Source organism: Vulpes vulpes, chromosome X, assembly GCF_048418805.1.
Source record: "Vulpes vulpes isolate BD-2025 chromosome X, VulVul3, whole genome shotgun sequence".
NCBI classification, from domain to species: Eukaryota; Metazoa; Chordata; class Mammalia; order Carnivora; family Canidae; genus Vulpes; species Vulpes vulpes.
The window spans coordinates 87,671,967-87,692,835 of NC_132796.1; the positions used below are offsets into that span (position 1 = coordinate 87,671,967).

At 40.7% G+C, this 20,869-nt stretch overlaps 1 protein-coding gene across 10 annotated transcripts in view; it reads left to right on the forward strand.

The window, feature by feature from the left end:
- DOCK11 (dedicator of cytokinesis 11) overlaps positions 1–20,869 on the forward strand; it is a 189,608-nt gene that overhangs the window by 102,370 nt on the left and 66,369 nt on the right. For 5 of the 10 annotated variants that reach the window (XR_011998218.1, XM_072743983.1, XM_072743984.1 and 2 more), the window contains 11 exons: positions 3,194–3,312; positions 4,822–4,891; positions 4,974–5,099; positions 6,032–6,103; positions 7,222–7,368; positions 10,328–10,411; positions 11,271–11,382; positions 11,905–11,943; positions 13,620–13,798; positions 18,733–18,849; positions 20,461–20,536. Coding sequence is in view for 8 of the 10 variants with exons in the window: in XM_072743983.1 (XP_072600084.1) it covers positions 3,194–3,312; positions 4,822–4,891; positions 4,974–5,099; positions 6,032–6,103; positions 7,222–7,368; positions 10,328–10,411; positions 11,271–11,382; positions 11,905–11,943; positions 13,620–13,798; positions 18,733–18,849; positions 20,461–20,536 (1,141 nt within the window). In the remaining 2 variants the exon portion in view is untranslated. The remainder of the gene's footprint in view (positions 1–3,193; positions 3,313–4,821; positions 4,892–4,973; positions 5,100–6,031; positions 6,104–7,221; positions 7,369–10,327; positions 10,412–11,270; positions 11,383–11,904; positions 11,944–13,619; positions 13,799–18,732; positions 18,850–20,460; positions 20,537–20,869) is intronic. The other 5 variants (XR_011998219.1, XM_072743985.1, XM_072743986.1 and 2 more) reach the window with 1 other exon arrangement.

Sequence of the window (20,869 nt, forward strand, 5' to 3'; positions counted from 1 at the left end):
ATCCTTTCCTTGGTTAACATCTAGAAAGCCCGATCTCTGTACAAATGCTTAGGCTGTTAAGATCTTTGGCTTTTCTTCCAGTGGGGAAGTTTTGTAAAAGTTTTAACAGAATGGAATGGAACAGAGCATCATTTTCAAATATACTGGTATTCTTAAAATGGAGAAAAAAAATGTACTCGTTCATATTTGTGTTCTTAAGGATGTGAAATTTGCGATATTTATGTGACCTTTGCTCGCCCTCTAGTGGCAGTAAGTGAAATGCCACCCGATTTCAGACCTACTAGCCCAGTTCTCGTAGGGACCCCTTAGCACTGAAAGGGCATCTTGAGAGGTTTTTTTTACACATGAGAAAACTGAATGAAGCTCAAGTAGAGAGGATTTGCTTGTGGTCACTCACCTGGTTAGTAGCAGAGCCAAACCTGTGACAGGTGTCTCTTGACTCCTGGTCCTGTGTTTGTGTTCTTTCTACCAAATCTTGCTGTCTGTTGTCCCTGTAAATGACATCATTTCACCAATTCACTTACCCTTTCCTTGCTGGGCTTTTATGCATGTACTATTTTCCCAGATGCTGTGACGCTTGCAGAGAAGAATAACTCAGGGTCATTGCCCATGGGGATCTTAAGACCAGTTGGAGAGACAGGACATATAGAAGTGGAATATAAGTGAGCAGTACCAATGAGAGTCCAAAGCAATATGTGATAGATAGCAAATGCACAATACAGGTTATAGTGCTAAGGGTCCAGGGAACTGAGGGATCCCTGAGACTAGTAGCCTCCAATCTTTTATCTTATGCTTTGGTTCCTTAGTTGGGGTAGTGAGGGTAGAAATGAGTAATTTGAGATCAAGATGAATGCCACGAAGAAAATAGAACAGATTAATGGGATCCAACATGACAGGAGTACGTTCTAGATGGAGTTGTCAGGGAAGGCTGTTTGAGGAGATGATGGATCAAGCTAAAAAAAAACAAATCGATGAGAGGAAGACGAGCGTAGGTGCTAAAGCTGTGGCAAAGGAGAACAGAATATTGCAGCGGGCGGAAACACCTTGTGATGGCATTTAAAGGACAGGAAAAAAGAAAAGACAGTATAGCTGGAAGGCAGTGAGCACCTTGGGCGAGGGGTGGGAAGTGGCATGAGATGAGCTTGGAGAGAGAGGTGGGATACATGTAGGCACAGGAAGCCCTGGACAGCCGTTTGTTTGTGATGGTTTGTTTTGTTTGTAATAAGAGGGGAAAAAAGAACCTTTTTGCTGTTGCGTTGAGAGTGAATCCGGAGGAGCAACACTAGATCAGTTTTGCACTGAATGCCCAGCTCTCCCTTCTACCTGATATTATCCCACTTTACCTTTTACTTGCCTCCTCTCTGAAGCCTTAGTGGACACTCCCTGCCCACGGGAAGACTCAGTTGCTTTTTCCTTCATGCATTTTGCACATACCACTCCTGGGCTGTTGACCATTTGTATTGTAGATTTAGTTCCAGGTCGTTCACCCCACAGACTCTGAACCACTTGATGGGAAGAAATGGGGTATTTTTTTTATTCTCGGGCTTTGGAAGTTCATTAGGTATGCCTTGGTCAAATGAGTGGCTTCACCAAAGAAGGGGTTTCAACTAGACTTGGAAGGGGGGCTAGGATGTGACTAAAAACTGAGCAAATGCACAAAGGTGGGAATGCATAGTTTCTACTCCCAGAGCAGTCAAGGCACCAGTCGGACCTTGTGAAGAATGATGAGTGTTGAGGCTAGAAATCTAGGTTTGGTCCTAAGTAATCTTGGATCCTAGATAAGAGCTTCTCAACCTTGCTCTGTTGACAATTTGGAAGGGTTACTTCTTTGTTATAAGTGGCTATCCAGTACATGGTAAGGTGTTTAGCAGAAGCCCTGGCCTCTGTCCTCTACAAGTCAGTAACACCCCTAGTTGTGACAACTCAAAATGCTCCAGACATTGTAGAATGTCCCGTTGCATGGGAAGGGGTGGAGGGCAAAGCCAGCCCTGGTTGAGAGCCAATGCCCTGGGTAATGGGGAGGCATCACGGACATTTTGGCAGAAGTTGGTGTGATGGGACCCTATTGGAGGATGATGAATATGGAGATGAGAGGTGGATGTATGGGGAGTAAAGGGAACCTGTGTGGAGACCTTACCAGGAAATGATTAGACTGTTTTGGTTATAGGTTAAGAGTGGTTATGGCAGTAAGGCTAGAAGAGAGGGGGCAAAAGGAAGGAAAAGCTGGAAGGATAGACGATGGGTTCCTTGAGCTTGATCTCTTGCTTTATGCATCTGGTTGAAGAGAATCTGCCTGAAGATCTTAGAGGTCAGTGCTGAGATGCTTCACATATAGATGATAGCGTCCTGAGAAGGGATGGTGAGGAAGGATAGAGAGAGCAGAAGTAAGAGACATAGTGAGTTCCTTGTGTACAGAATCCTGTCTTCTCCATCTCTGCATTTCCTATAGCACTGAACCTTGAACTGGTATAGTAGGTGCCCAGTGACATGGCTTGTTTTCACCTTTTGGTTGGCTGGCTGATTAAATGATTGAGTGAATGCCTGAGTGAATGAAGGAAGGTGGGGAGAAGGAAAGGAAGAAGAAAGAAATGTTACAGACTTTACTGCTTGGATCATTTCTACGTATATACAAACACGTTTCTTTTTTGTGCTGTTGACACGCCTATGGCTAGAGACAGGGTGTTAGCACTTCGAAGAAATGTACTCTGGGGATGTCTGAATGCAGTGCTGCCTCAGATTTATAGATGGTGCCTGTGTAAAACCAATTATATAGAGAAGTGCACTTTATTGAATCCCACTTACTTTCTCAGCAGATTAACTGATGGTCTGCATTCTGTAGAACATACTGTATGCTGGGGGGCAGTCTCCAGAACCTCTAGACACAGCTGCTTTCCCACTCCAGTGGAGTGTTGGTTTACCAGGAGTCAGTTGTCTTTATTCCCAAACCCCTTTATCCCAGTTATCCTCTTTATCTTCAGTAGATAAAATATTTAATATGAAACAAAATCTGAGTGCCAAAATAAAGACATGGATAAAGTAATTAACAAGACAAAGTCCCCTGTCTTAGGAAGCTCCCATCAAAGTGGGCTTATATTCAAATGAATGTATTTCTCATTACTTATTTTGTTGTTTCACATTTGCAAGTTATATCATATTTCTGTTTGTTTTCATAACTAATAATGACTTATTTTAGTGTTTGCATGCCATGGAGATCCAAGTCATGATACAGTTTCTACCTGTAATTCTTATGCAACTCTTCCGGGTTCTCACAAATATGACCCATGAAGATGATGTTCCTATCAACTGCACCATGTGAGTTTCGGTGTTATTATTACAAAGAAGCAAATTTTGTTTCTTTTTGCATTTCTTCATTTTAACTATAAATTTCTCTTCCTTATGAGAACCCAAAAGTCAGATTATCTAATATCCATTTTCTCTTGTTTCATGCTTCTCAGACTGGGGGACTTGTAGCCCCAGGGAGAGATGGTACCAGAAACCATAGGAGAAACTTAATGTGTTTTCCTCAACCAGGGGTTCTAAAACTTGGCTGCATGTTAGAATCACCTGGGGAGCTTTTAAAGAGGTCTGTGCCCAGACCATATTCATACCAATGAAACTGGGATATCTAGGGGTGAAACTGAGCATCTGTATTTTTTTTTAAGTTTTCCAGGAGATTCCATAATGCAACAGAGCTTGAGAACCATTGCCCTAGACCAGTGTTGTTTGATAGAACTTTCTCCAATCATGGAATTGTTCTATACTTGTGCTGTCCAATATGGTAGCCATTTGCCACATTTAGCTATCGAACACTTGAAATGTGGCCAGTGTAGCTGAGGAACTGAATTTTTAACTAGAGTTAATTTTAATTAAATAGCCACAAGTGCTGAGTGGCTCTCATGTTGGACAGAGTCACCCTGAGCCATGAATTTTTACTCAAAATAATGAGGGAGTATTATTTTTATAGAAACAAACAGGGTATATGGTAGAGTAGAGGGCAAAATGCACTGACGTTTGCAATTAAAATTGGATACTTAAAAAAATTGAGAGCTCAATGCTGGATGTTTCTGGCTTTGCTGCTTCTGCTGTTGCCACAACCTCTACCACTGGGCCTTAACCAACACCCCTGTACACCGTGTGCTCATGCTCTGCTGTTGGGGATAGTCCGCTCAAAAACTGACAAAGCATTCCTCTAGCCCTGTGGTTCTCAAACGTGGCTCCTACCCCAGCAGCATCAGTATCACCTGGGAGCTGATGAAAAATGCTCATCATTTGAACTTCACCCCAGACCCCAGAAATCAGAAACTCAGGGAGAGGGGCCGAGCATTCTGTGCTCCAGGTGATTCCGATGCATGATGAAGTTTGAGAACCACTGCTAGTCTTGTATTTGAATTTTAGATTTATTGCCAACTGCAGGTCACGTCGTTATACCCGTCCTGTCTCTCTTCCTTTTGCCCATCTGTTGCCGTGCTTTTCATTTTATCTCTATATTTCCTTTCCTTTTACTCACTGGAGGGGATTTCAGTATTTACCCCACATAGTAGCTGTGACCATACTTGAAACGTGCGTGTGCAGAAATTTAGATCAGAGAAGAGACATCTGGGCTGCCCAAACACAATATCCTTCTTTTGAACCAGGGAATGTTTTGCAAAGCCCTGAGCACATTAGATGCTGAAATCTTTGTCAGACCATCCTATTATATCTTCTGTAGTCCTCTCACTTTTAACACTTCAGGTGGTGTGGGAGGTATTCTTAGGGTTAGACGAACAAACGGTGGAAATTCACGGTAGCCTGACATGCTGACTTTTGCGAATGTGTTTTCAGGGTTCTCTTACACATCGTTTCGAAGTGCCATGAAGAAGGCTTGGATAATTATTTAAGATCCTTCATCAAGGTTTGTGGAGTCAGCTTTCTTTGGGGGGCGGTTTCTTTTACATGAGAATTTTGACTGATGGTTAATTTTCCTTCCTTTGTAGTATAGCTTCCGACCTGAAAAACCAAGTGCTCCTCAGACCCAGCTGATACATGAAACTCTGGCTACTACGATGATTGCAATATTGAAACAGTCTGCTGACTTTTTAGCAATAAACAAACTGCTAAAGGTAAGGGAACAGGACAAAATAGGAAACAAAAGCAGCCAGAGATGTTCTCGCTGGGTACCTTCCTATCTGGATTCTGGTCTTTTTGTCATTTGCTCCCTTTCTTCACACCTCCACTCAGGTATCCTTGTCCCTCATGCTGTCCACATAACCTTCTTCATTCTCTTCACCCATCCTGCCCACCCCCTGTTCTCAGTCAAATGTGTAATAGAAAGAATTGTGTGAAAGAAGGACGTGGATTAGAATCCATCACATAATAGTTCTGTGACCTGGAGCCTGCTATTGACCAGCTCTGAGCGTCCTAATTCCTCATTTTTAAAATATAAGTAGAGTGTTGAACACGTGGTTTCTGGCACATAGACACTCCAGTGATGGCTCTCGTTTTTATCATGATCTTTACCATTTCTGTTAATGGTTAAATTTCAGTTTCAGGCAACTGAGGATATATCTGCTTGAGACTTTTCTCGATCCTTCAGATCTACTTGGGCAAACACCTGTGCTTCTTGGGCTGGCTTCAGGATTGTACCAAGGGCAGGGTTGGGTTCCCCACTGGCTGTAGACATGAGTAAGACTCATTGTCTGTAGAGAATTTAAAAGCAATCATAAAATAATCTAAAAGTTGGTTTGCTTTCAGCACCATGTGTAAGCAAATCAAAACAATGTCAGTGATAAAATCCTTCCCTCCCTGCCTACAACAGAGACAAACATTCCCACCACAGGCCCTTTGCACCTCAACAGCCAGCCCTGAAGTACAATATTACTTTTCTGGCGAGACAATTTGAAAGTATTTTGTGAAACTTCAGTAGTGAATTGTGATCACTTTAAAATGTTAGAGTTCAGAGATAAGATCCATATTGATTTGTCTAACTTTACTAAGTTTTGGGATTTGGGTAACTATTCAAAATTGATTTTATTCATTTGTTTGTTTATTTTAGTATTCATGGTTTTTCTTTGAAATTATTGCAAAGTCTATGGCCACCTACTTGTTGGAAGAGAATAAAATTAAGGTAAGTAGGCTTAAGAATGATATTTAACATAGGCAAAGAAGACTAATGTTATTCACAGGTAGCAGTGACATGCAAATCCTCTTAACCTAAGGGCTCTTAGCCCTTAGCAATTTTTCAATTTTGCCTTAAAAAACAACATTGGATATGTTGCATAAATCTGAGGTCTGACAGTTCATACATTTTCAGAGTCCTCAGAGACTCTTCCACATGCATTCTTTCCTATTAGTTATTTGCCATGTAAAGCGCATTTTCTTTGAAGCTTTCTCTTTATCCTGTACCTTAAAAATGTCTATGTCAAAACATTCATTTGGAAGAACAAGCGCCAAATCAGAAATAACCTTTCTCCTAGAAAGGTCTAAGACATGTATAAAGTTAAAAACACCTTATGTAATAGATATGTTTCTGGAATGTGGTTTATACATATAGTTGTATATTTACATTCTCTTAAAAGTACAAAGGAATTTTCTTAGTTATAGGAATTATACAATTCAGATTTGTGAAGTGAAAGATATTCACCTCATATTTAACTATTTTTTAAAAGATTTTATCCATTTATTTTATTTTATTTTTTTATTTTTTGAGAGAGAGAGTGAGAAAGCAAGAGAGAGCATGAGTGGAGGGGAAATGCAGAGGGAGAGAAAGAAGCAGACGCCCTGCTGAGCAGGGAGCCTGACATGGGGCTTGATCCCAGGACCCTGGAACTATGACATGAGCTCAAGGCAGATGTTTACCTGACTGAGCCACCCAGGAGCCCCTCATATATACCATTTTTATCAGATGTTTCACAAAATGGGTTTACCAAAATAGAGATGCATGGATATATTCTTTGTGTGTCAGGGGAAAAAATTGAATGAAAATCTGGGGTATGCCTACATCTCAGGAACATTATTCCAAAGTTGGTCTGTTGATGATTTCAGTCTGTTGTATTTAGAGATCCAGAGGTCCTATAATAATCCGAAGTGTACATTGAACTAGCGATGTCATTTTTAAGTTGGGAGAAAAGTTATACTCCAGTTAAAAAAAGCACATTCATGTCTGGAATGTGTTTGAAAATAAAAACAGCAATTGATTTAGACCTTTTGCAATTCTGACTTTTTGCTGTGCCTATTTAATTTAAGCTTCCCAGAGGCCAGAGATTTCCAGAGGCGTATCATCATGTCTTACATTCATTGCTTCTTGCAATAATTCCCCACGTGACTATTCGCTATGCCGAGATTCCCGATGAGTCCCGGAATGTCAATTATAGTTTGGCTAGCTTCCTGAAGGTGAGTTAAAGGCAGCCAGAACATGGTAAGGAATTATTCTTCACCAACATGGTCTTTAAAGCCAAAGAAAAAAAATGCCCACTTTCTAGAGACTTGGCTAGGTCTTGGTAAGCCTGCTGGTGAAACCTCTGACTGAATTGATCCATCAGTTAAACAGCCTAGTCTGATTTTTTTTAGCACCCCCACTGAAATGGCTAATTAATTAAATCAGAGGTCCCACACAGGGGGCGTAGCCAGAAAGCATGTTTTGCTTGTTTCACATGATGTGTTTTCAAATATGTTAATTTGAGTGCCTTTAGATGGGGCATGTACTTTCTGGGTTGCCACAGTCCCCACCACTCCTTAGTATACCCCCACACACACACTCTATGCGTTTAAGTCACTTCTCTCACCCCTGCTGGCCTTTGAATTTGCAACTCTGGAACTGAAGCAGCCTGTGTGCTGACATAACCACAGGCTCGATGTTGTGAATCCATGTGAAGGAACATTGTTCATTTCGGTCCCGTGAGATGATTTTGTTTGAGAGAGACCAGAAGTTCCTATCTTGACAAGGAACTGCACGTTTATTGTCATTATGTTTTGTTACTATCTGTACGTAAGGGGTGATGCTAGAGTACAGTTGTTCTATAAAGTAGGTAACAGCAATACTTGATTTGTTGCAGAGAAGGGGTGTGGGTTTGTAATGCACTTGGTCTTTTCCTGCTCCTTACTACTGCGCCTCTTTTCCTGGTTCTCTATCATTTCTCAACCATATGTGAAGAACCTCATGGTCAAAAATTCATCCAAGCATTTTTAATGTCTCACGTACTCTTATCTTCTTATTCAAAATTCACAACGAGGTTTCAGAGCTCCAGAGTATGACTTTCTGATAGAAAGCCTCTCTTGGCCAGAATTAAAATAACATCTTAACACTAGTACAGAAATGTGTGTTTGTGTATCAAAAACCAAACATCCACCTATCTTTTTAAAGTAAACTAAGGATGACACCGTTTGAAATGTAAACTCTCAGTTTCTTCCATGGAGCTGAAACTTGAAGCTTATTACATATGGAGACTAGAATGTAGTTGATTTCAGAGCAGTGTTTACTTATTCAGGTCAACAAAAATTGGCCTGTCTTCTCTGGGAAGATTCAGAGGTGAGAAGCTGTCTCTGAAATCCCATTTCTCATACATATTCAAGATAGAATGTGATTGACTGTTTTGCTGAAAACAGAAACAAGATCCAGTAGGGAGAACAGAGCAGGAGAGATTATGAGCTGGAACTCATTAGAGCCTAGAAGAAGAATTCCCCCTGGTAGGACTTGAGGGTGTCACAGGTAGAGGATCCATGAGCAAAGAGGAGGAGACAGGTGCATTCAGAAATTTAGGGATGAAAGAGAGTCATTGTGCAGAGCATTTAGGATGTGTGGAGGTCCAGCCAGGAAGCCCTTCTGGTGCCAGGTGATGGAAGGCCCTGAATGTCAGGCTAGGGAATTTCGATTTTGATCTGTATGCAATGGAGAAAGACCAGTGATTTTGGAGGATGTTTGCCGCTGGAATGATGGAACAAGTGAGGACAGCAGAGTCAGGGTCGCCAACTAGAACCTCAGTCCCATCCCATTGTCTGCCTGGTAGAGTCCATTCATCTTTGAGGCTCAGCTCTTCCCTCACCTTTGCATGGCGTGTTGAGCACCCCTTCTGTTGTTCACATATCCTTCACATACTTCTGTGGTACTTCTTACTGTGCTGTATTTTCGTTATTTATTTGTCTTCACCATTGGACGAGAGTAAAGACCATGTCCTATCCATACCTTTGTATTTCTCTAGAACACTGTCTCAATCACCTTGAGAAATGAGATGCAAAAAGCTGGTTAATCAAATACTGACTTCCTCGTATCTCACAAGAATAGTCTGAGCCCTAAGGAGGACATAAAGAGAAAGAGGGACTTCCTGTTGTCCTACTAGGTAAAAAGACAGGGAACTAATAAAGTACAAGCTAGTGGAGAATAGAATGTTTCACAAGGGACTTGTGGGCCAAGGTGGCTACAGAAGATGGGATTTCATCAGAACACCAAGGAATAGGTAGGATTTGGCAGAAGTAGTGCTAGAATTACTAGCTAGGCCTGGCCTGAACCAAGACCCAGAGGTGGGAAGACACTGTGCATCCTGAGCAGACAATGAGCAGATGAGCTGTACTGGGCAGTAAAACGGGAAAAGTAGGTTGGGACGATGTTCTGAGTGTCCTTGAATGCCAGGTGAAGGGGTCTGAAATTATATTCAAGGCAATAGGGAAGTGTTGAAAGCTTTTGGGAAAGAAGGTGACATGATTGGGGCTTGCACTTACAGATGAATCTGGAAGCAGATGGATGGAGAGATGATAGGCACGTACTGGTTAGGAGGCTTCCTGTAGTTGAGTAGTGGCCTGGTAATGAGAGTTTTCCCCAGGAGGAGGACAGCGGTTAGGGCTGTCGGGGGCCGAGGGCGGGGAGCATGTTTGAGTAGGCTGAGACTTGAAAGAACAGAGACAACCTTCTTTTTGGGTCTGAAACGTTGACATTGCCAAACCCCACTTTTAGTGGCTAATGGACCACCATATGCTAAGCATATGCTTCACTTTGAGCGTTTAGAATTGACCAAAATGAGACAGAGTAGCCAAATAGATTACATATATGTGTATGTGCATACATATTTATTTGTGTGTGTATTTACATACATAAGTACGTTTACAGATATATGTGTATGTGCATCTCTCTGTCTATATATGAAAATTGTGCAGCTGGAACCCGATTCCCACAATAAATCACTTGCCCTCTATCTTCTTCAAGATCACCTACAGTAAAACTCTGAAAACTATTATTCTATTACCTGTAAAAATGAGAATGTCATGCCCTTCATGTGGAACAAATTTTACAACTTTAAAAAGCTATGCTTGCCCGACTTCCAGAATTGTGTCACTCTTCATTTTGTTTTGGTTTCTGTAGCGCTGTCTGACACTAATGGACAGAGGATTTGTTTTCAATTTGATAAATGACTATATATCTGGATTCAGCCCCAAAGATCCTAAGGTAAGTTATAAGGATGTAACCATAGCAGCTGCTGGACATTAGAGCATGAGACCCAGAGTGGTATTTCTTTTCTGGAGGATTTGGACCTGCTCTTTTTGTTTAGGTACTTTGAGTATAGCTGTACCTCAAAGCAGGGGACACTGGTTAGCGTTTAGGGAGTCCCCAAGATCACCCACATGGAAAGACTCCCAGGACTCAACGTATATGGTTACGGTAGCCTTAGTCATGGCTCAGACTCATTACAGTGACACAGTGAGGCTACCCAGCTGCTGTTGCAGTAAATTTACATTGTCCATTTGCAGTAAAGGAAAAACATATCCGGTGGAGTCCTTGGCGGTTCTCAAACGGGCTTCCCAAGTGCCCGCCCTCCTTCCCTCCGGTGAAGGCCACATGGACCACACCCTTCTTGCAGCAGTGACAATGCAGCCATGTGTGTGCAACCTTTCTGTTCAGGGAAGCCCATTTGGAACTAGGAGTTTAGGATTTTTCCTGGGGGCCGCTCCTATAGTGGAGGCCAGTCAAAATTCCAGAGTTGGGAAAGGAAAAGAGCAGATGTTCACAATAAATCACATTGTTTATACAAATGGTCTGAGCAGGCCGGCAGAGAAGGCACAACCTTATCATGTAGAGAGCATTTGAAAATCCAATTTCCCAAATGCCAGCCAACAACCAACCTTGCAAGTGGGCTTTCTTTAAAAGGAGAGCCTACTGTGTTAACTCTTTCCTGCATGGGTCACATCTCAAGGTATCCTTAAAACACCGAACACTTCTGTTGGGGAAATGAATGCCCTGTATGTAATCATTAAAATTAGTAAATGCCTACTAAAAAGGAGTTCACATGTCGTTTCCTTCTATTTAGGTTCTGGCTGAATACAAGTTTGAATTTCTGCAGACAATTTGCAATCACGAACATTACATTCCTCTGAATTTGCCAATGGCATTTGCAAAACCTAAGCTCCAGCGCGTTCAAGGTATGTATTTGCATTTTCCATCATTCGAAATTGTGTGTGTGTTTTTTTTTTATGGGGGCTAGTGCTAGTGTAGTGTAATGTCTTCTAGATAAACCGTGAGTTTAAAGGTAACCTCAGAAGCATTAACTGTTGGAAGATACATCCATTAACAGTATTCTGCACTTGTTTCATCATGTCAGTGATAGTATTCATAGCATGGAGAAATCAGGTGTATTACACTGATGGCTGCTTTAACCAGAGGTGTCAGATACTAGTAAAATTACTTTCTGTAGTAGTGTTTGGACTCTTACATGAGACCAAATTAAAAAGAACAACAAACCATAGAAATGCATTTCCACTGAAAGGAACGTCAAAAGAGAAGCATAAAGGCAGAGTGGAATTGTAATTCGTTGTATGTTATTAAATGTATGAAATGCCTTCAGTTAACTCCATTGCTAGTTTAATTGAATGCTTTGTTGTGTAGCACTATTCTTATGTTACTATGTTTTTTATTTGTCCCTTTTCTTTTCATATATTAATTAGATTTTTTTTCATTTGCTGTGGACCGTTTGACTTCAGTAGGTAGGTTTAACTCGGTTCACTCTAAAGTAGTTAAACTGTCTTTAAAAACAATCTGATGAATGGCTAAGATGGACGGGGGGGGGGGGGCTTTGTTTGCTTTCCAAATCGTCCTGAGCCACAGTGATGCTTTAAGCTGACATTCTCAGACAACCAAGGAGATGGTGTAGGAGGCAGTATGATTTGTTGCCTTTTAAGATAAGCTTGAGCATTAATTGCTAGAGGAATCCACTTGAAAACAAGTTCCTGCTCCAGGCAGCATGGGAACCGGAGGGTGTATCTGTTCTTTAAGTGTGTGTCCTCTCTCCCAGGCTTGTCTCCTTCTCTCTGACCCCGTCTAATGACTGCTTGGCTGCAGTTTTGGAGGTCTGGATGAAAGTACCCGATGGGATTTATTCAAATCTCTGAAGTAAAAAACTTACTGCCATTGCAGAACCTGCCCACTAACCCAGCCACCTGGGTTAGTCATTGCTAGCCCTCATGTGTGGACAGTGGTCGGGATTCACAAAAGACAATGACCCAGGGTCAGAAGAAAATCAGCTGCCTTGGTCTCCAGGGGAGTAACTGCTGAGTGGTGGTGTTAGTCATTGAATCAGAGCCAGCGAAAGTGAAGAAAAAGTGTTTAGGAAACCAAGCATCCCTGCGCAGTCACATCCCAGTTAGATGCTGAGCGTGTGTAGCTCGAATACTTCCCCATTTTTTATCGGTAGCTGTGAGGAAGTGAGAGGAAAGAAGGCGGCATCGACAGATCATCATGATTTAGGAGATCAGACTACTCACAGCGTTTATGGTGTCCTAACTGGATACGTAGAATTATATGAACTGTTGAAGAGGCAAAAAATAAAAAGGCAAAGAAAAGAAAATATATCCTTTAGCTTTATGGCTTAATTAAATTCAAGCATAGAGGAGAGGAAATAAAGATTGTGAAAATGTGCCACAGAAATTATTAAACTTGGTTACCTTCCCTTGTGAGTAGTTACAAGGCAAGTCTCAACCAGGATGTTGTTAGCAGCTGAGATTTAAAATGGACTGAGGTCTAAAAGGGAGTGAAAGACATAGTTCGAAGTGGTGATTTTCTGAAGTCAAAGATCTATATTTGCCTGCTGATGAATTGGAGTGAGATGAGGCCATTTTTCTTACTGTTCTTGGATGCCAATGTATTAGAGCCAGTATGTGACATTTAGACAGTCAGTAGTTAATATCATTAGAATGATTCAGTTGTCCTTGTCTTCCTTTTCCTACTTTAAAAGTGTAAACAGATAAGTAATGCAAGTATTGTTGTATAGAAGCAGTCCAGTTTGTAGTTGTGACTAAATCTTTTCAAGTGTAAAGACGTGTTAAGACACTGCCAAATGTAGTATTCTTTCATTCTGGGTTCTAGCTTAAGACTCCTAAGAGTTAAAAAGAATCTAGGATCTAGGAAAAAGAAATCTAGGAACTGTCTTACTGATTGAAATGATCATTAAGGCTATCATACAGCCCTAATTATGAGCGCACCTGTCTTGTAAAAATTTTGCATGCTCATTCTACATGAAAAAAGAATTGTTCACATTTATTAATGACTAAATTATAGTTCTTGCTGGCATGATCATGTTACTAAATAATCAATACAGTATTTTAATGTTAATGTGATTTGTGATTATTTTTATCAACGGGTTTTAAATTTCATTATGCTGCAGATTCAAATCTTGAATACAGTTTATCAGATGAATATTGCAAGCATCACTTCTTGGTTGGTTTACTTCTGAGGGAAACCTCCATTGCTCTCCAAGATAATTACGAGATCAGATATACAGCTATTTCTGTCATAAAGAATCTTTTGATAAAACATGCATTTGACACTAGATACCAGCACAAGGTAAGGATGTCCTTGTAATCAGTATCACATTAGTCAATTTCTGCTAAGATTTTCCATTAAAGACAAAAGTTTTCGGTAAGGAACATAATAGGAACATTGATGAACTTATTTTTATAAATGAGATTTGTTTCAGTATCAAATGATTCAGTTCTAAAAATACTTTTCAGTTAATTATTGGAGAAAAACACTGGGTTTCTCAAATCATGTGTAAAGAACAACATACCTCCTTCATGATTTGTTACATAAGCTAAGTAGGATTTTAAAAAAAAATCATTTATGGTTATAGCCATGTATACTCTTTCAAATATATATCTCAGTATATATCCTCTAATATATATCCCTAAATGAATTATATTATTGATTACATGATTAATAGTAAGACATGTTACCTGTGTCAAATGTGAAATACATAATACGAAGATTTTCTTCTTACTGAAAAAATTTACAAATACTATAAACTTTATATCCATTACACATTGTGTGTGTGTGAAGGCCATAGCTGTAGTTACTGTTTGCTGTACCTTTAACGTATACATTCAGATCTTATTAACATTAAGCCCTATGGACTTAAAAAAGTAGATTGCAAACTCTGTGGATTTAGAATAACCTAACTTATGTACCTGAAATCAAATGCCTCAAGGTAACATATTATTTCATAATTAATAATTTGTCCCTTGGTTTTTCCATTCAAAGATAAATAAAAATTAGGATATCATTTATTATTGTAATCACTTTGGAAAGCTGACTTGGAGATAGAGTGTATTCTTTCTCCACAGTATTCCCATTTGTCCATGATAAACAGAAGATGCCTGCCCGCTATATCCAGTCATATTTCTTTAATTCCAAAGTTTTGGTGGTTTGTTTGTTTACTTACAAATTTTGCTGGTTTTCTTCATGTGATTCTATCTTAAAGTGGATTTATTTTATGATTTTTTTAAAGACTGTATTTATTTATTTATTTATTTATTTGACGGAGAACACAAGCAAGATAGGGGGAGAGAGAGAAGCAGGTTTCCTACCGAGCGGGGACCCCAACACAGGGCTGCATGAGCCAAGCCGAAAGTGGACACTTGACCCACTGAGCCACCCAGGCGCCCCTATCTTTTTCTTTTTTTAGATTTTATTTATTTACTCATGATAGAGAGAGAGAGAGAGAGAGGCAGAGACACAGGCAGAGGGAGAAGCAGGCTCCATGCAGGGAGCCCGATGTGGGACTCAATCCCGGGTCTCCAGGATCGCACCCTGGGCCAAAGGCAGGCGCCAAACCACTGCGCCACCAAGGGATCCCAGCCCCTATCTTAAAGTAGATTTAAACTCAGCTCTAGGATATCATTTGTTACTTACTGCGGTTTGCATTGGTTTCTGTCATGTTATAACTATAATAACATACTCCTTTTGCTTCATGATGTGCTGTTTCCTTCATGAATGTCAATATTGCCTTAATGCAAGTTAACCGGTATAATATATCTAAGCGAAAAGAAACCTCAAAAGTCAGCCATTCCACCCAAGCTTTGTCAGACCTTTAAAAATTCCAGGTACCACTGGGTTCTGGTTAACTGCTGCTTATGCCTAGTAGTGCTGAAAAGGATCTCATGCAATGTGGAGGAAAAAGTCTCTAGCCATGATTTCAAAGGTTTCATGGGAAAAGCACAAAATGAACTTCCCCTTCTAGAAGCAGGAAGCTCTGCTATTTCCCTCCTACCTCTTCAGATGAAAGTGCAGGAAAATGGGATTTCACTAGTGTCTTATCTAGAGGTGGAATTTTAAATATTTTCCACCACATATTTTGGACATTATTTCTTTTTTAAAATTCTGAGAACGGTACATGTACATACACACATACACACATGTAACTCGTTATCTGTAAAAATTCAACACTATGCCTACTTGAGTATTTGAGGTTTTGGAGTGTGGGAAAGATTGAAATGCCAAGCTCATTACCCTATCAGTGACTTCTCCAGCAGTGGCTACTATTATTAGCTTCATATACATACTTCTACCTTGTGTAAGTGCAAGCCTAAATATATATAAAATGGAAACTATTAGGCATTTTTCTTTTTTTTTACTTAACAATGCGTTCTGAAGGGGCACCTGGGTGGCTAAGTGGTTGAGTGTCTACCTTCGGCTCAGGTCATGATCCCGGGATCCTGGGATCTAGTCTTGTATCAGGCTCCCCACAGGGAGTCTGCTTTTCCCTCTGCCTATGTCTCTGCCCCTCTGTGTGTGTCTCGCATGAATAAATAAATAAATAATCTTAAATGCATCCTGAAGACTAGATCTACATTAAAAATATCTGCATATTATTCCATCATATGGATATATCACATTTTATTTATTTTTTAAGTAGGCTCCACACCCAACATGGGGCTTGAACTCATACTCCTAAGATCAAGAGTCTCACACTCCACCAACTGAGCCAGCCAGGCACCCCCGGATAGTGCCTTATTTTTTTTAAGATTTTATTTATGAGAGAGAGAGAGAGAGAGAGAGAGAGAGAGAGAGAGAGAGAGGCAGAGGGAGAAGCAGGCTCCATGCAGGAAGCCCAACATGGGACTTGATCTTGGGACTCCAGGATAAGGCTGGAGCTGAAGGCGGCACCAAACCACTGAGCCATCTGGGCTGCCCAGATAGTGCCTTATTTTAAACCATCTTCTAGTAATAGATTCTTTTTTTTTTTAAAAAAAAGATTTATTTATTTTATTCAGAGAGAGAGAGACTGAGAGGCAGAGACACAGGCAGAGGGAGAAGCAGGCTCCATGCAGGGAGCCCGACATGGGACTCCATCCCAGGTCCCCAGGATCACACCCCAGGCTGCAGGTGGCGCCAAACCACTGCGCCACTGGGGCTGCCCCTAGTAATAGATTCTTACTTAGTTTGTTTTCTGTCCTTTGTGCAGGCAAAGCTTAATATATTTTACACTGACTATGTGTTTTCCTGTATTCCTGTTCCCCCTGAGAGAGTTGTAGTCTCTCCTTCCCTAGTGATCACTATTGAACTAAAGTGGACTCCCTTCTAGAAGTTGTAATATTAATAATAGTAGCTAAAATTTATTGAGGACTCATTACGTGTCAGACACTGTATTAAGTATCATTATTATCCCCATTTTACAAAAGAGAAAACTGTGGTCAAGTGACTTGTTCACAATGCAGGAACTAGTAGCAGGAGACCTGGAAATCATACATGTATAAAATCCAAAATCTGTGTTCTTAGCCACTAGACTATAGTGACTGTCACATCCAAAGTGGGACACTGAAAACTTAGAGAACCACCAAAAAAGGATGACAGCGATGGGGAAATGTCTTGAAACCAAAGTCATGTGAAGAATAAAGGAAAGGAATTAGGGCCATTTAGCTTTGCAAGAAATGAATTAAGCTGATTCATGTTAATGGTCTTTAAATATTTAAAGAGTTGCTGTGTAAAAGTGCTAGTAGCTTTACTTTTTGTAGTTGCAGAGGGCAGAGCTATACTTAGCAGGTAGGACTTAGAAGGAGTAAATCAGCTATAGGACCCTTCTAATGGAACCTAGGAAAAGGCTGGAGTGTTTAAGGGAGAAGTGTAAAAGGAGCCATTTGTCAGGGGTGGGTAAGGGCCATTCCTGCCTTGGGCGGGAAGTTGGACTCGAATGTTGGTTCTCAGGCCTCTCTGCACATCAGCATGATATGGGGCAGATTCCCAGAAATAACAGTATGAAAAATTGTTCAACCTGAATAACAAATGCAAATTCAAGCAACAATGAGATAACTATTGATCTGCTGTATTCGGTAGGTTGACTACTGAGCCCTAGAGGCCTTCTCTAAGTCTCCAGACAAACCTCCCAAAGTCATGAAATGTGAAGGGGGCAACCTTTATGCCATTACATCCACTGTTTTTGCTGACTTGAGTGTATGTACATTTTGGATGAGGAATGTCTAGAGCTGAGAAAAGCAATAAATACATTTTGGTATAAGAGGTACCACATTAAGACTACTAGTGGCCAGGAGATAAATAAATATATTTATTTACAAATAGATCAATCTCCCAAGTCTTAAAATTGACCCGAGGGGCCAAGATCACATTATCTTAACTGCTTTGATCAAAACAAAACAAGGGTGCCTGGGTGGCTCAGTGGTTGAGCATCTGCCTTCAGCTCAGGTCATGGTCCTGGGGTTGAGTCCCACATTGGACTTGCCACTGGGAGCCTGCTTCTCCCTCTGCCTATGTCTCTGCCTCTCTGTGTCTCTCATGAATAAATAAATACAATCTTTAAAATAAAACAAAAAATGTTTCTTTAAGGAATAGAGTAACTCACCATTTTTCAAAAAGATTTATTTATTTGAGAGAGAGGGAGAGAGAAGGGGAGGAAGGGCAGAGGGAGAGAGATAATCCTGAAGCAGACTTCCCACTGAGTATGGAGCCCAATGCGGGGCTCAGTCCCAGGACCCCAATATCCTGACCTGAGCCGAAACCAAGATTTGGCCACCCAACTGACTGAGTCACCCAGGAGCCCCAGTAACTCACCATCTTTTTTACTTCTTTCGTTTATTCATTCTTTCAGCTGATGTGTATTGACTATCTTCTCTATGCCCAGGCACTAGGATTGAAGCAGTAAAACAAGACAGACACAATCCCTGTGCTCATGAAAATGCAACCCTCACTGGGGTTAAAGAATGGGACTGATACCTGCTTCCTAGGTCAAGTGCTATTTTTAAAAGAATGAACTTTTGCCTTTTATGTAGTTAACGTTTGAGGGATGTGATTTGACTCTGTATTGTGTCTACATTCAAATACCAAGAAGGTTCTGTGGTAACTAGTTTTGAGACTGAAAGTACAAATAGACTCGTGCTTCACTCATTTGTTGTGGTTATCAGCCTACTTAGAGTCTCAAAACAGATGAGGCCAACTTTGTGATGTAGACATATTATATACCTACTAAGCTTTGGATAATTATTTTTCAGAACCAACAAGCCAAAATAGCACAATTGTACCTCCCATTTGTTGGACTGCTTTTGGAAAATATCCAGCGGTTAGCAGGTCGAGATACTTTGTATTCTTGTGCAGCCATGCCTAATTCTGTAAGTAGTTATGTGTCTCCACTGGTGCTATCCCGTTTTATTGACTTGTTTAGAATTGGGATCGTATGCTGTATGGTCTCTATCTTAATCATTACTTTTCATTCCATTTTTACAGTTAAGACTTTTTCTAGAGCAGTGCTTCTCAAACTCTACTGTGCATGCGAATCACCTGGGGATTTTGTTAAAACAGTGATTCTAATTCGGTAGGCCTGCAGTGGAGTTGGAGACCATGTGTTTCTAACACACTTTTGCCTGATTCTGGTCCAAGGACTACAATTTGAGTAACAAGGTCCAAGAGAATACCAAGAATCCCTTACACCCAGTGTTTTGTTTTTAAGATTTACTGTTGTTATTTGCCATTAATATATTTATTCAACTTGTAAACTGAACGGAAGATTCTTTGCTTCCAAAATGTGAGGCACCAGGGGCTAAGCTGTATTCCTTTGCTTCCCTTTTGCAGGACATCCTCCTTTTGGTTCTTCTTGAAGGTTGCTTTTAGCTCAGCACAATTGACCTGTGCTTTTTTCTCCCTTTAGAAGCTTAGTGTTAAAAGCAACTTTGGAGGGTGATCAGTCTCCCATTTGGCAAAACCACTTTTTGGCATTGTAATAATTAAAGCTTTCCTTCCTATGTTAGACCTAAAAGGTTTTCTTATCTACTTGTCCTAGTTTTGCCTTCTTAGACATACATAGAACACATCTGTTTTCCCACCTCTGCATGATGCCCCTTATACAACTGCCTTCTAAATTTTTGTTGAGACCAGATATCTCCACTCCATCTGCTGTCATTCCAAAACCCTTGACAATCTTGGTTACACTCTTAGATACACTCCATTTTAGAAGTCACTCTATTAAAATGTGGTGTCCAGAATTCTACACTTTAGAGTCTGCCCAGTGGGACGAGTAAATCCTGCCCTACCTCCCACTCCATGTTCCATATGGCCCAACATCACTTTCACACTTTCAGTAACCATGTCATATTGTTGAGTGGCAGGTTAAACTGGGTCATTTTACAGCTTCCTTTGGAAATTACCCCTATCAAATGTCCTATCCGATTTGATCAGCCTGCCTTGGGTTCCTGGGAAAGCTGCTTTTAAGCCTCCCTGATGGCTTTATTGCCTATAGCTCCTGATTACATAAATCAGCTCAGTGTGGGTGCTACATTATCTACCTGGGCTTTAGGCTGGTCTCTCTTCACAAATACTCATGCTTATCCTCACTCCACAACATTTGACAGTGATATTTGGAAGTATTTTACTTATCTGTTCTTTTTTCTGTAGTTCAAGTTCATCTAGGGCTTCTGGTCACACCCCTCCTTCTAGCATTGCACCTAGTTCCAAGGAGGAGAACTGAGCCATGATTGGGCTGCAACCAGTTGCAGCTTTTACCAGCTATCTAGAGTTCTGTTACTTGGCCAGAGGTCATGCTTGCAAAGTATACTAGTCCCCTGTTTTTAAAGAGATGTCACCTAAATACTAATAGTGATAGCTGATTTACACTTTCACAGTGAGCTTTGTTTAAAATTAGGGTACCCTCTCATTCTGTTGATTCCAATTTCTCATCCTTGTGTACAAATATGTTGAAATGACAGAGGTATCACATTGTGTTACAGGCATCCAGGGATGAGTTTGCATGTGGCTTCACTTCACCTACAAATAGAGGGAGTCTGAGCACTGACAAAGACACAGGTAATTAAGTCCTTTAAAGATTATACGTTGCATGGTATGTAGAAATGCATCCTTTCTCTGTATTTTTGAAATACTTCATAATAAAAGTCATACATAGCATGTTTTCTACTAAAGTTTAATTAAAATCTGACTCTCAGGGATCCCTGGGTGGCTCAGCGGTTTAGCGCCTGCCTTCGGCCCAGGGCATGGTCCTGGAGTCCCGGGATTGAGTCCCACATCAGGCTCCCTGCGTGGGGCCTGCTTCTCCCTCTACCTGTGTCTCTGCCTCTCTCTCTCTCATGAATAAATAAAGAAGATTAAAAAAAATAAAATCTTAGTCTCATTTGCAGCCTT